This window comes from Saccopteryx leptura, chromosome X (genome assembly GCF_036850995.1).
Source record: "Saccopteryx leptura isolate mSacLep1 chromosome X, mSacLep1_pri_phased_curated, whole genome shotgun sequence".
NCBI lineage: Eukaryota > Metazoa > Chordata > Mammalia > Chiroptera > Emballonuridae > Saccopteryx > Saccopteryx leptura.
The window spans coordinates 66,286,449-66,299,087 of NC_089516.1; the positions used below are offsets into that span (position 1 = coordinate 66,286,449).

Consider the following 12,639-nt stretch of genomic DNA (forward strand, 5'->3'; position numbering starts at 1 on the left):
TTCTAATTAGTCAAAGATATTTTTCAAAGCTCTCATGCTAAAGGGTATCTAGCTAAAGGCTACAGCAATTTGGCAATGGCCCCTCAGTGGCCATTGTGGAGATCACTCTAAGCTTCCCCTGCAGAGACATCTTTCCTTCTATCACTCTCTTTCTCTAGTCTCTCTTTCCCCAGTCCTTTCCCAGTTGTTCTTCCTCTCTAACTAGGTCCCAAGCACAACTGGTCCAACTGGCGGACCTCAGGATTAAACTGATTGCTGACCCTTGGCAACTTTCCCTTGATGACCTTAGGCAAGTCACGTCCTTCTTCTCCCATTGCTGTTCCAGTTTGCACAATGAGGGGTTGGACCACATAATAACCCTTTCCAGCTCCCACATTCCATGTGGAAAAAACCTACAAGTAATGAACACTTACTTGGCTAATAACATGTGGTCTCTGCCATCTTAGCCAACAAACATATATTTGCATTATCCATTTTGTAAATGCCCACGTGATGCAATCTTCCAAAGAACAGTATTTAATATGCATAAAATAATCAACATAGAGTTCATATTTTTAGAGACTATCAGTTTATCAAAAAATTCTGAGCCTAACATGCAATGCTTAATAGTCCCTCTGGACCTGTCTCCAAGGAACCATTTTCGAATGAGAAAAAAAAAAAGCTCTCACACATTTTGGCCCTGCTGGATTTACCAAACCAAAGAAAGAAGACTAGGGTGGCAGAGTTTTAACAGCTGTGGTCCAACTAAATCCTAAGAGGAGGCTTGGAGTAGCATGTGATAAGAGAGACGTAACATAACATACAACTCAACATCCATTATAAACTCTCAGAAATAGTGTCAGAGAGCAATGAACACCACAGGGATCCTTTTACCTGGGGCAACTTGCAGTTCTGTATGGAAACCAGTTACATTCCCCCAACAAAACTCACACAAATATGTAGTCAGTCACCAGTTTCCAACATCCTACCAGACAAATTTACAGTATGGTTTCCATGTGCCCAACATCAGAGAGCAAAACCAAAAGAAACTCAACGATTTCTCCTCCACAGACACACACACACACACTATGCAAGAGAAACCATTTTCTTTGTAGAGCCTACATTACCAAAGTTGTGGGCATGAAGTAGATAAATACCAGTTGCTAATAAAAATCAGATGGTTAGCTCCACGTACACTAAGATAACAGCAAACGCACAGATCATAAAAACAATACCCCCAAGGTGTGTTTCTTGTCTTGAAACTGTACACCAAACATGGAGAAAAATGACTCAAGAGTGTCCACCTGCACCTCTCTCTCCCATTTCCTCAGAGGAGCCTGCTCTCCTGTTAGTTCTTCCTTACACTTCTGTTCAGAACAGAAAAGGCTAGTGCAGAAGGTGGAAGCCCCTCGTCAGAGGCATGAACTAGAGTGGGGGGAGGGTGGAAAGGACAAAGGTAGGCGCTTTAGCTCCCTTATGGCTTGGCGACTGGGTTCCCACCTCCCTATCTCATCAAGGAACCGGCGCACCTGCCCAGGATAGGTCCCCTCTTCCACCTCAGGAACCGGCCCTCGCGGCCTAGGTGTCCGAAGGAAGAGCCCAGGCGCTGCGGCCTTAAGGGACAAAGACCGGGCTAACAAAGAGGAGGGGGAGGCAAAAGAAGTCGGTGCAAACAAAAGCGAGAGTGGGGGGCCCCCGAGAAGTCTAAGCCCATCCCTGGTGTTCCCAGAGGCAGCCAGGTTTGCTGGACTCAGAGTGTGGGGGAGGAGCGCTTTAGAAAGTTCCTCTGAGGTTGGGGATTAAGGAGCTGCTGCTGAAGGGCCGAGGGGGGTAGGGAGGCCTGGGGCTGGGGGGGGGATAGGGAGCCCTGGGGCAGGAGGGAAAGGGGCCCTAAGACTGGGGGGAGGGGCCCAGGGGCGGGGGATGACGATGCTCAGGGCGGGTGGGGGGCAGAGCCGGTGGGCTGGGAGAGGTGATGGCAGAGATGCCAAAGACAGGCCCCGGGACGGGCCGGGGGCGCTACCTGGGCCCGGGAGGAACCCCCAGGAGAGGCTCCACGCTGCGCCCGCAAGGTAGGGGAGAGCGCCGAGTGGGGGGCGCAGTGTTCGGAAAAAGAGTTGAGAACAAACCGTGGAGAGGCTCAGGCGGACCGGGAGGGGGACTGACCCCCCCGCCCGTCCGCCCCACCTCACCTGGCGCCGGGTCCGAGTCCAGGTCTAGTGCTGAGAAAGCGCCAGCTCCCGCCGCCCCTCCGTCCCGCGCGGGAGACCACGGACACAAAGCGGGGCGCGCTGGAGGAGGGGAGGAGGGGGAGAGGGACGGCAAGGAGGAGGAGACGCTGGAGGCGCGCGAGGGGGAGGAAGGAGGGGCGCCCGCCGCCTGGGTCAGAGGGCGGGGCGTGCGGCTGGATGCCGCGCTCGGCCAATGGCCACCCCGCGGGCGGGCTGGCTGGGGCGCGCCATGCCGCAGCTCACCTCGCACCTGGGCCTCCGCCGATCCCAGCCAATCAAACATCTTTATTTGCACACCCGGCCCCGCCCACTCGGCCCAGCCAGGGGACTGCTTCCAAAGAACACAAAGAAGGCCCCTCGTGGGGGAGGGGGTCTACTCCGGATTCCCTACCCCGAAGGCTAGGCGTCACCTTTTCGGCGCATTTGTGGGTCTTGCAGGATCACCCTGACATAGGGAGGGAAGGGGGGCGTCACAAAGCTTTGGCCCAAGATGTCTTAAGAGGTCGGGTGTCTTCTCCATGAGACACTTCTAACCAAGCTACCTTCCAGTTCCAGGGCACACAGTTCCTTGTCTTCGCCTCTGAGCCCTCCGCGCCCCCCTGCCTCCCCGTCCCCTTTTTCCAGCAGCCCCAATCTCTGTGCTTCCTCCCGTACGCTGCCGCCCACTACTGGCCTTCTGCTGTACTGCAGCCCTGATCAGCAGGCTCTGAGCACAGCCTTGCTAGATGCTCCCACCTTGTCCACAGCTACCCCTGTCCTGAAGGAAACCGAGAGAGGAAGAGGTCACTGCACTAGGGTAGACGGGACCTGGTCAAGTGGCTTTGTTACCCAAGATGGCAAAAGGCCGACACTTAGCCTAAGTACCTTCAGGTCTATACTGGGCCACAATAGTGACTGCCTGGCCAGCCCGTTTCAGGGCAGCCGCCGCCTGCTCATGAGTTGCATTCCTCAGGTTGACGCCATTCACCTGTTGAAGGAAGAGATCAATGAGCCACCCTAAAAGCAAGAAAGGGAGTCTTCTGTCTTAGCAGTTAGGAGAGGGAGGAGATGGGTAGCCCATCCCTAAGCCTATTCAAATGCCTTTCTCAATATCCTATCCTTGCCCTGAAGAGGAGACCTAAAGGATATGCATCTCTAGGGTAATAATTATCTTTATAGGGTCAAATGCCAACCAGGGTTAAGATCCAAGATACATTCATTTCCTCCTCAGGGGTAAGTTTTGTCTCAGTCCCTGTCTCTCACTAAGGACATCCATAAAAACAATCTAAGTTTTCTCCAGCTTCTAGCCCTCCCCCCATCTCAGGAAGTATTCCTGGGAGAAAGCAGGGTCTGCTCTCTCCCTTTGCAATGGGCACACGCCCCATCCTCCCACTTCGCCTGTCTCCTCACCGATAAGATCCGGTCTCCCCTGCGCAGCTCCCCGCTCAGGTCAGCCGGGCCTCCTGCCAGGATGAAGGAGACAAAAATGCCTTCTCCATCCTCTCCTCCCACGATGTTGAAGCCCAGGCCTGTGGAGCCTTTGTGCAGGATGATCTTGCGGGGCTCTCTGGTGGGAAAGCAGTGGAAAGGTCAGGACAAGGCAGATATTAACTGGTGTCCTTCTGAAGGCCAGTCTGGAACATGTCCCAAATCACTGCAGAAGGCCGTGGGTCCCTATTTACAATAGCTGGTTCCTCCCTTTCTCTCCTGGAACCTGCTTGGCTGCTGCTTTCTGCCAGGTGCCAAGTTTCAGTTCCTCTTCCCTCCCTCATTCCTAAGGGCTTGGAATCAGCTTCCCAGCAGACAGTTCCCTACTCTCTCGGGTCAGCAAATCCCGAGCCTGGGCTTTGGAGACCGGAGCTCACAGCCCACTCTCTGGTTTTCTTCCCCCGCCCCAGATTCTCCTATCCTGCCAAGTGGTGTGATGGGGCCCACATAGAAGGGGAACGAGGCAGGGGCAGCGGAGTCACCCTGGGGTGGATGCCACTCTCCGACCACAAACCGTGCATCCTGACTCCATATGCTCCTCTGCTGTCTCAAAACCCCATCCCGCCATAACCCTCCCTACCTTTCCCAACTACAGATGGAATCACCAGCTACGACTATGCACCCTTGCTGGGTGATGTGGGATACGAAGATAAAGAAATCCCAGGTCTCCAAAAGGGGCTTAGGAGCCTAACTGAAGAGAGGGGACACTTTAAAACCTAGGCTTCAACTGCTTGACCTGTGGTGGCACAATGGGTAAAACATTGACCTGGTAATGCTAAATTTGCCGGTTCAAAACCCTGGGTTTGCCTGACCAGGTGGTGGCACAGTGGATAGAGCATTGGACTATCCTGAAGGACACAGGTTCGAGACCCTGAGGTCGCCAGTTTGAGCGCAGGGTCATCTGGTTTGAGCAAAGCTCACCAGCTTGGACCCAAGGTCGCTGGCTTGAGTAAGGGGTTACTCGGTCTGCTGTAGCCCCATGGTCAAGGCACATATGAGAAAGCAATCAATGAACTAAAGTGCCACAATGAAAAACTGATGATTGATGCGTCTCATCTCTCTCCATTCCTGTGTGTCCCTATCCATCCCTCTCTCTGACTCTGTCTCTGTCTCTGTCTCTGTAAAAAAACAACAACCCTGGGCTTGCCTGGTCAAAACACATATGAGAAGCAACTACTATGAGTTGATACTTCCCACTCCTCCCCTACTATTCTCTCTCCTCTCTCTCTCTAAATAAAACCACCAAAACCTAGATTACAACTAAACATGTGTCAGAAATCCCTCAGTAAATGGTCAGTGTCACCAGGGGCGCGCAACCGCCACTTGGGTGTAGCCACACACCCGACTCCCAGCACACGTTCTGGCCCACCGCCTTCCCTTTGAGCATCTTTCGTCAGAGGAGCTCCAAGTCCCAAACTCCTCCTCTTCTTGCTCCAGGTCTGTGCCCCTGGGCCCCGACGCCTTGCTCTGAGCCCTCCTGTTCTCCTACCTGGCATCCCCTCCGGGTCGCAAGGAGAGGAGTGGCCAAGTCCACCTCTGTGAAGCCCTCCTCCAGGCCAAGGCCGAGGCCGGGCCCAGGCCCTGGGCCAAGCCTGAGCCAGAGAACTTGCGCGCCCTCTCCATGGCTGTGGCTGTGCCCCAGCCGCCCGGCCTTCCAGCTCCACTGCGGCCGGCCCAGCAGCCTGGCAGGCCCCACCTTGTGGAAGACCTGTCCCCGGAACCCCAGCCTGCCTGACCAGTTCCCTGGTGGAAGCCGCTGGGGCGGGGCCGGGCCCTACCGGGCCAGCCTGCCCGCCAGCCTCCCGCGTCCGGCCGGGCCCACCGGGGGCACGGCTCCCTGCACTAATTCGGAATGGTGGCAGCAGAGGGGGCGGCAACTGTCTCAGGCAGGACCCCTGCGGCCTCTGCCTCCTCAGCGCCTCAAACTCCCCACCCACCTTTCCTCTGCACTTCGGGTTGGGACCACACTCTTGGAACTCCCCCTGATGGTAAAACTTGTCCCTGCAGCCTCTTCTGTCCCTCCCTAGGGCCAAAAGAGCTGAAAGAGCGCCTGAGACACCAAAGATGGGGGCGATGAGGGCTTTGTCCTCTTCCTTGACAGACTACATCGGGCGGTAGCCAGCCAGAAACGGTTCCTCTCCTCCCAGCCCTGGAAAGGGGTTGGGGCCTCACCTGGTGAAGTCCTCCTCTGCCAACATGTGCCTGGGGATGGGAGAGTAGCGGGCGGGGGGCACCTGAGGAGGACCAGGGTAGCTGACCTTGCTCTCCACGGTGCCCAGATAACCCAGACTGGAATTATGACTTATGTGGTTGTCAGCCAAGGCAGTAAAAGCTGGAATCAAGAGAGGTAGAGGCCATTTCAGAGCCCACCGCACCGAGGTGCCCTCTTCCCCTCCGCAAGGACTGTCCCCCACACCCCAGCTCAGTACTGAGGGGCGAGGAGCGAGGGGCGCTGGTTCCTCTCCTCCCCACTCCCCTCCCCCCAGCTCCTCCTCCACGTCCCTTTCTGAGTCCTGGGCTCACTCCTGCGGGTCATAGAAAGAGCTGAAGTCTACACAGAAAGGCATGGCTGGAGGTGTGACTAATAATAATCCCTCACATCTCTGTAGCCTAATATTCCAAGGGCTTTCTCATCCATGATCTCATTTGATCCTTGCAGCAGGCCTATGAGGAATGCAGCATATATGTCATTAGCTCCTTTTTGCCAAACAGGAAAGTAAAGAAAGGTGAAAGGGACTTACTTGTCCAAGGATATCAGTTGTAAGGGACAGAGTTGCGATTTGGATTCCGTTTCCCTGAGCACTAGTCCTCTGTTCTCTATCCTAACAAAGGGTATGGACCTTTTCCCCTGGAGAAACCAGGGACGCGCAGATGGGTACGTACTACTGGCATAGTCGGGTGGCGCGTACATGTCGTTGAGATGAAGGCTGCCTGGCTTGGCCACCTTCAGATAAACCATGTCAGAGGTATTCTTCAGCGAAGCCACAGCTTCCTCGTGCCTCACATCCTGCAGATTGGTGTTGTTCACCTACAAGACGAGAGGCTTTCAGGCTAGCACTCGGGAGGAAGAAGGGAAGAAGGGCCTTTTAGTGATTCTCAATGGTGCTACAGAGGCCTAAGTATGATGCCGGTGGAGCAGAGAAGCCGGGATAGTGCCGCGAGAAGAACGAGGGCCCCGGTGTCGGGTACACCCAACTTCGATGATGCTCTTGAAACTCCTCGCAAGGCCTAGTCCCGAGTGAAGTGCAGGTGGAGCGAGAGGCTAGCGCTCCACCTCCCCGCCCTGCCCTTTGGGCAGCCCCATGAAGTGTCTCACCGCCAGCAGCCGGTCCCCGATCTGTAGGCGGCCATCCTTCTGAGCAGCGCCCCCCTCGATGATCTTGGTGATGTAGATGCTGTTGTCTCCTGGGATGTGCTGGTTGCCAATGCCCCCAGCAATGCTGAAACCCAGGCCTAGGCAGGAGCCAGCAGAGAGTGGGACAGGGCCACAGGGGAAGTTAGAGTGCTCAGTCAACCCCAAACCCAAGCCCCACACCTGGCCACCGCACTCACCCCTCCAGAGCGCCCCCCGGTACCCCAAGCTCTAGGCTGCCATCCCCAGGGGGAGATAAGGTCAAGAAAGAAGCTATGAGCCAGAATGCGAAGTTAGGCAAGGAGTAATGCTATTCCCTTCCATTTCGTACAGGGCCAAGCAGGGACCTCAGGCCAGAGCCCAGGAACCCAAGAGCCACACCTTTGGGCCCTTTGAGCAGGTTGACCTCCATGATGGTCTCGGGTGGGGGCTGTCGCCTCCGCACCACCAGCCGCACCACGGGACCCGCCTCCTTCAGTGCCTCCACAGCCCGGCTGTGCACCACCTCTGACACATCCACCTCGTTCACCCGCAGCACACAATCATTCACCCTGTGGGGGCAACCCGAGAGGAGAGGCATGACACCACCCACCCAGCACCCCTCCACCCCCCTCCGCCTCCTCCTGCTCCCCCTCCCCTCCTCGCCTCCCTCTCCCCTCCCCCCTTCCCTCCTCTCCAGCAGCTCCCCCATCGCCCTGCTTCAGGTCCCTCACCCCAGCCTCCCGTCCATGGCAGCTGCTCCACCAGGGATGATCTTGGTAATGAAGATGCCAGGGTCATCAGGGACATGAGGGTTGTCAATGCCACCTGCGATGCTGAAGCCCAGGCCCGAATTGCCCTGTGGAAAGGAGTGGAGGGGAACAGTCTGCTCGCCCTCTGCCCCCAGAGCAGGTGCCCCAGGCCTCCCAAGGGGCCAGGGCAGATCAGGGCACACTCAGCAGAAACCTGGTGGCTTCCCAGCCTGTGCTGATCATTTTGGCATAGAGGCCTCAGCAAAGCCATCCCCTCCCCAGTCCCCCGGCTTCAGCGAGCAAGGTCAATTACTATTTGTTAGTCGGTTGATTGATAGATGCAGTGATGCGGCCTCTGAGGGCTGCTGGTTCCCCATCCTCTCCACGCAGGTCCCCCTCTGAGCCTTCAGACTGAGGTCCATGGCCTTCCTTCTCCCACTCCATCCTCCCTCTCCCTTCGCCTCCCACCCCGCTGGCAGACTCACCCGCTCCAGTACTATTTCCTCATACTTGAAAATGCCATCGCTGCCATTCACCTAGGGGGAGACACAGGCAGTTCCCTAAGTGCCTCCTGCCCCCTCCAGCCAACTTCCCCGGGCCACCCTGCTCCTCCCCACCCCCCACAGAGTGGGAGAGCCCAGGTGGACCGCAGGGCAGTACTGGCCACAAATGGGAACGGCAGGCCCTGAGTAGGCCACCCTTGTCCTACTGCTTCCCCCCACATCAGGCCAAAGCCAACTGTTCATTTAGCGCCCAGATCAATAGTTGGGACTAAGCCAGCCAGTGGTGTGCCCAAGGAGAGGCTGGGCTCCATGGAGGTTCTCATTGCTCACTAGGGGGGTGCGGGCCAGCCAGAGGGGATGGCAGAAATGGAACATTGCAAGGAAACCAACCGCACCACGCGCACTGTCCATGGGGGTCCCCAGCACCTGGACAGGGACCTGCTCCCCTTCTGAAGCACAGTTCTCCAAGGTGGTGGTCACAGACTCCCACCACATCAGAGGTGGAAAATCAGCAGATACCAGCCTGTCCAACCTCCCTCGTGTGACAGATGGCCACACTGAGACCCAGAGAGGACACAGGTTGTACCTTAGGCACATGGGAGTCAGTGGCAAAGCAGGGGCTAGAATCTGGATTTTCAGGTGCTCTTTTTTTTTAAATTTTATTTATTTATTTATTCATTTTAGAGAGGAAAGGGAGAGCAGAGGGAGAGAGAGAGGAGAGATAGAGAGAGAGAAGGGGGGGAGGAGCTGGAAGCATCAACTCCCATATGTGCCTTGACCAGGCAAGCCCAGGGTTTCGAACCGGCGACCTCAGCATTTCCAGGTCGACACTTTTATCCACTGCACCACCACAGGTCAGGCTTCAGGTGCTCTTTTGACCAAAGCAAGCTGCCAAGACCACTGAGGTTCTGGCAGAGCTCGTGGGAAAAGAGAAAGTTGCCCCCTTCAGAGGACCTCATGAACTCTCACTCTATGTCTCCCCCTGTGTCTATAGGAGCCCAACTGCTCACCAGGACAGAAGGAGTTCAAGTCCTAATCCATTTCCTCCCAAGGGGTGTTTGATCCTGAACCCTTTGCATGCCTACCCAGCAGGAAAAGCCAGGGTAGGATCTGCCCAGGAGTCAGAGGCAAAGCCAGGGATGGGACATAAGCAGAAGGAACAAGATTTCCTGTGGGAGAAACTGGTGACCGCGGGCTGACTGGCAGCAGAGTCCCTGAGGAGAATCAAGGGAAGGAGATAGACACACAGGGTTGACAGACGAGCCCACAGATGTGGCCTCCCAGACGGGACATACTTGTGGCCATTGAAAATGTGACTCTGGACAGAGAAGTAGACCTGCTCCCTGGCACCTATTCTCATCACCTCCCAAGATGGAGAAGCCCTCTTGCCTCTCTCCCCAGATAACCTGGCTGTCCCCCATCTTTCTCTAGGTTGCCTCTTCCCCTACCCCTGGGCTTCTGCTCTGAAAAGAGGAGTCGGGGACCCAGGGTGGGGATGCCGCAACATGCCCTGCTCTGTTTCCTCTCCCCCCTTTCCCCTAAACAGCTTTGCTTTGGAGAAGTACAGAGGAAGAGAGGGGGAGAAGGCTGGCTCATCATGCCACCGCCTTTTCTGGGTCTGCCCCCAGGACCTTATGCCCTGCAGCCCTAGGAGTTGGTAGGAGGACTCCGGTTGAAGCCCCACTCTATTCCCTGATCCCAGGAGGAACTGATGGCTCTTCAGAGTCCCCAAACCAACACAGCTGCCTGAAGTACCATGTGACAGAAACACAGGAAAAGGGGCACCCATTCAGCTCTTGCATGCACCTGGGGGAGTGTGTGTGGCCACATGTGATAAACCATGCTTCAAGCCCAGCTCCAGGGAGATCCAGAAGTTCCAGCTCCTGCTGGTCCACTCCCCCATTGCCCCCTCAGGCAGCCTGCTCCCAGGGCCAGGAGCCATCCAGGGATCAGTCCTGGCAAAGAAACCTTGGCCAACTGGCCCAGCCTTACAACTGTCACCCATGTCCCAGTTGAGCAGGACAAACACGAGTGAGTGTTTGCAAGGGAAGGACTCCAGGATAGAGAGGAAAATGAGAGAGGTGTAGTCGATGGAGAAGGCAAGGGGCCAAGACGAGGGACACAGGAAACAGTAAGTATGGACAGACAGATGGCCAGAACTTAGGACTCCTCTCCCCAGGAAGTTCCCCCTCTTTGCTTCTGAGAGCACATACTATCCCCGGAGGAGAACAGAGGTGACCAGAATGGTCACTAGCTTGGGGCAGTGAGCAACTGCTCTCAAAAGCAAAGCCTCCTCCTCTCTCCCTACCCTGGGGGCTGCAGAGCCCAATAACCAGCCAGGCCATCCGCCATGCGTGCCAGGGACCTCGCTCTGCCAGCCCAGCCTCCATTTTGCTGCTTCTCCCACAGATGCTCCTTCCATTTTCTAAGCTGCCAGTTCAGGCTGGGAGTGGAAGCCGGAGTTGTGCCCAGCACCCAAGGATTCCCAAGCTGTGCCAAGTCAGCTTGGGGGGCCAAGTCCTTCCATATCTGGGGCTACCCAAGGGGGCATGCCCCACTGGGGCCGGTCCTTGTACTAGGGTGGCCGCCCCTTGCCTGGCTCCAGGCACCATGCCTGCTCTGGAGTGAAGAAGATCGCTTCAGTCCCCACCCCCACCCCACCCCCAGCACACACACTTCAGAGCTGCTTGGACAAAAGAGTCTGTCCTTCTCAGCCTTGCTTGGGACGTGTCCCTCTCTTCTTCCCCCGCCATCCCTTGCTTGTCAAGCACCTTTCCTCAGGGACACTATACACACACACACACTCACACACAAGCACATGTGTGCACACACTTGCAGCCACATGTTCACACACATATACATGCAGCCACATGCACAGGCAAGCACAGCCATCCCTGCAGCTTCATCTACAGAAACACCTCCACGTTCAGAGACAGCCGCACACATCCATGTGCACATTCACACACAAAGGGACCAGGATGGAGAGGGTCTCATGGCATGGAGGGATGAAGCTCAGGGAGCCGGGCACATGGGCTGCACATAGATTCACAGGAGCTCACTGCCTCCCTCCACACACCTCAGCGTGCGCGCGCGCGCGCGCACACACACACACACACACACACACACACACACATCCCCCTACACAGAGCGCCATCCCCCTCCTCCCCTCCCATGGAGACACACACCACACACAGCCCCCGCAGAACCTGCGGCCCCCTGCCAGACACAGAGACACTGCTAACCCCCCCTCACCGAGACAAACCCAACACCCCACAGGAAAATGTTCCCCTCCACCACACCTTCACCCCTTGACACACATAGCCCCTCCCAACTCCCTCCAAGCGGAGACCCCTAAACACAGTGAGAAGCACACATTTCCCACCAGCTCTCCTGACCCAGCTGCAGCGCTAGGTTCACTGGCCGGAGCCCCAGGAAGCCCTGCTGTGCCCCACGCCTCTGGCCCCCACACCCGAGTCCCTCCACCGCACCGGTCCGTACCTGCTCATACCAGTCCCGGTTGGTACAGGTGCACTCGGGCCACCAACTGGAGCCGCTGCCGTTCAGTTTGGTGTTGCTCTTGCCTGGAACTGGCTTAGGGGGCACCGGCCCCACATCCCGGCCGGTGGGAATGAGCTTGGCCTTGGTGCGGGGCGTGGGGGTAGCCCCTGCCTGCGAGGGCAGGGTCTGCGAGCTGTAGCCCCCATACGCCGCGCTGGCTCCATTGCCCCCACCTGGCCCATAGGGGTCGGGCACCTGCCAGTCCCCGTAGCCGGGCGGCTCGAGGCGCCGCAGGGCGGCCAGGCGGGTCACCTCATAGCACTCGGGGCACTTGCAGCAGTGCTGGTGCTTGTGCATGGCACTGCCCCCCGCAGCCCGGACACCCCAGCCGCCGCCAGGCTCCACGCTGCCGCCGCCGCCGGGCTCCCGGGCACACTCACACTGCTCAGACCAGGAGGGCGGGGGCACCCGTTGGGGCGCCCGGGCGGAGCGGGGCCTGGGGCCAGGCGGGCGTCCCGGGGCCTCTGCCCCCACGCTGCCCCGCACCCACGGCTCCCCCTCCAGCACTGGCGGCTCCGTGTCGCCCGTCGTGGCTCCTGGGCCTAGGCCCAGCGGAAAAGAAGAAGCGGGAGCTTGGGCAGAGAGAGGCTAGGTGCTGTGAGGACCGCTCCCGCACTGGTCCCCAGGATGGATCTGAGTGGAGTCAAGAGCATCTCTCCCTGGCTCCTTTCTCAGTTGACTCCAGCCAATCAGCGTGCAGAGTCAGGCAGCGGCAGCGGCAGCGGGAGGAATGCTAAACAGCGGCTCCTTAAAGGAACAGAGGCAGCGGCGCCCCCGGGCTAAGCCCCAGCTCCCAGGATATCTGGGATACTGCGGAC

General features: G+C 57.4%; 1 protein-coding gene across 6 annotated transcripts in view; it reads right to left on the reverse strand.

Moving 5' to 3' along the window:
• Positions 1-12,433, reverse strand: part of DLG3 (discs large MAGUK scaffold protein 3) — a 60,388-nt gene extending 47,955 nt beyond the window's left edge. Inside the window, exons 1-9 of one of the 6 annotated variants that reach the window (XM_066356000.1) lie at positions 11,762-12,433; positions 8,246-8,296; positions 7,743-7,867; positions 7,411-7,580; positions 6,994-7,130; positions 6,561-6,705; positions 5,850-6,009; positions 3,600-3,756; positions 3,075-3,177 (exon numbers count right to left, since the gene is read on the reverse strand). In XM_066356000.1, coding sequence (XP_066212097.1) covers positions 3,075-3,177; positions 3,600-3,756; positions 5,850-6,009; positions 6,561-6,705; positions 6,994-7,130; positions 7,411-7,580; positions 7,743-7,867; positions 8,246-8,296; positions 11,762-12,118 — 1,405 coding nt within the window. In that variant the 5' untranslated portion in view covers positions 12,119-12,433. Of the gene's footprint in view, positions 1-2,171; positions 2,331-3,074; positions 3,178-3,599; positions 3,757-5,166; positions 5,564-5,849; positions 6,010-6,560; positions 6,706-6,993; positions 7,131-7,410; positions 7,581-7,742; positions 7,868-8,245; positions 8,297-11,761 lie in introns of those variants that run through there. The other 5 variants (XM_066355999.1, XM_066355998.1, XM_066355997.1 and 2 more) reach the window with 5 other exon arrangements.
• Between the last annotated feature and the right edge of the window lie 206 nt (positions 12,434-12,639).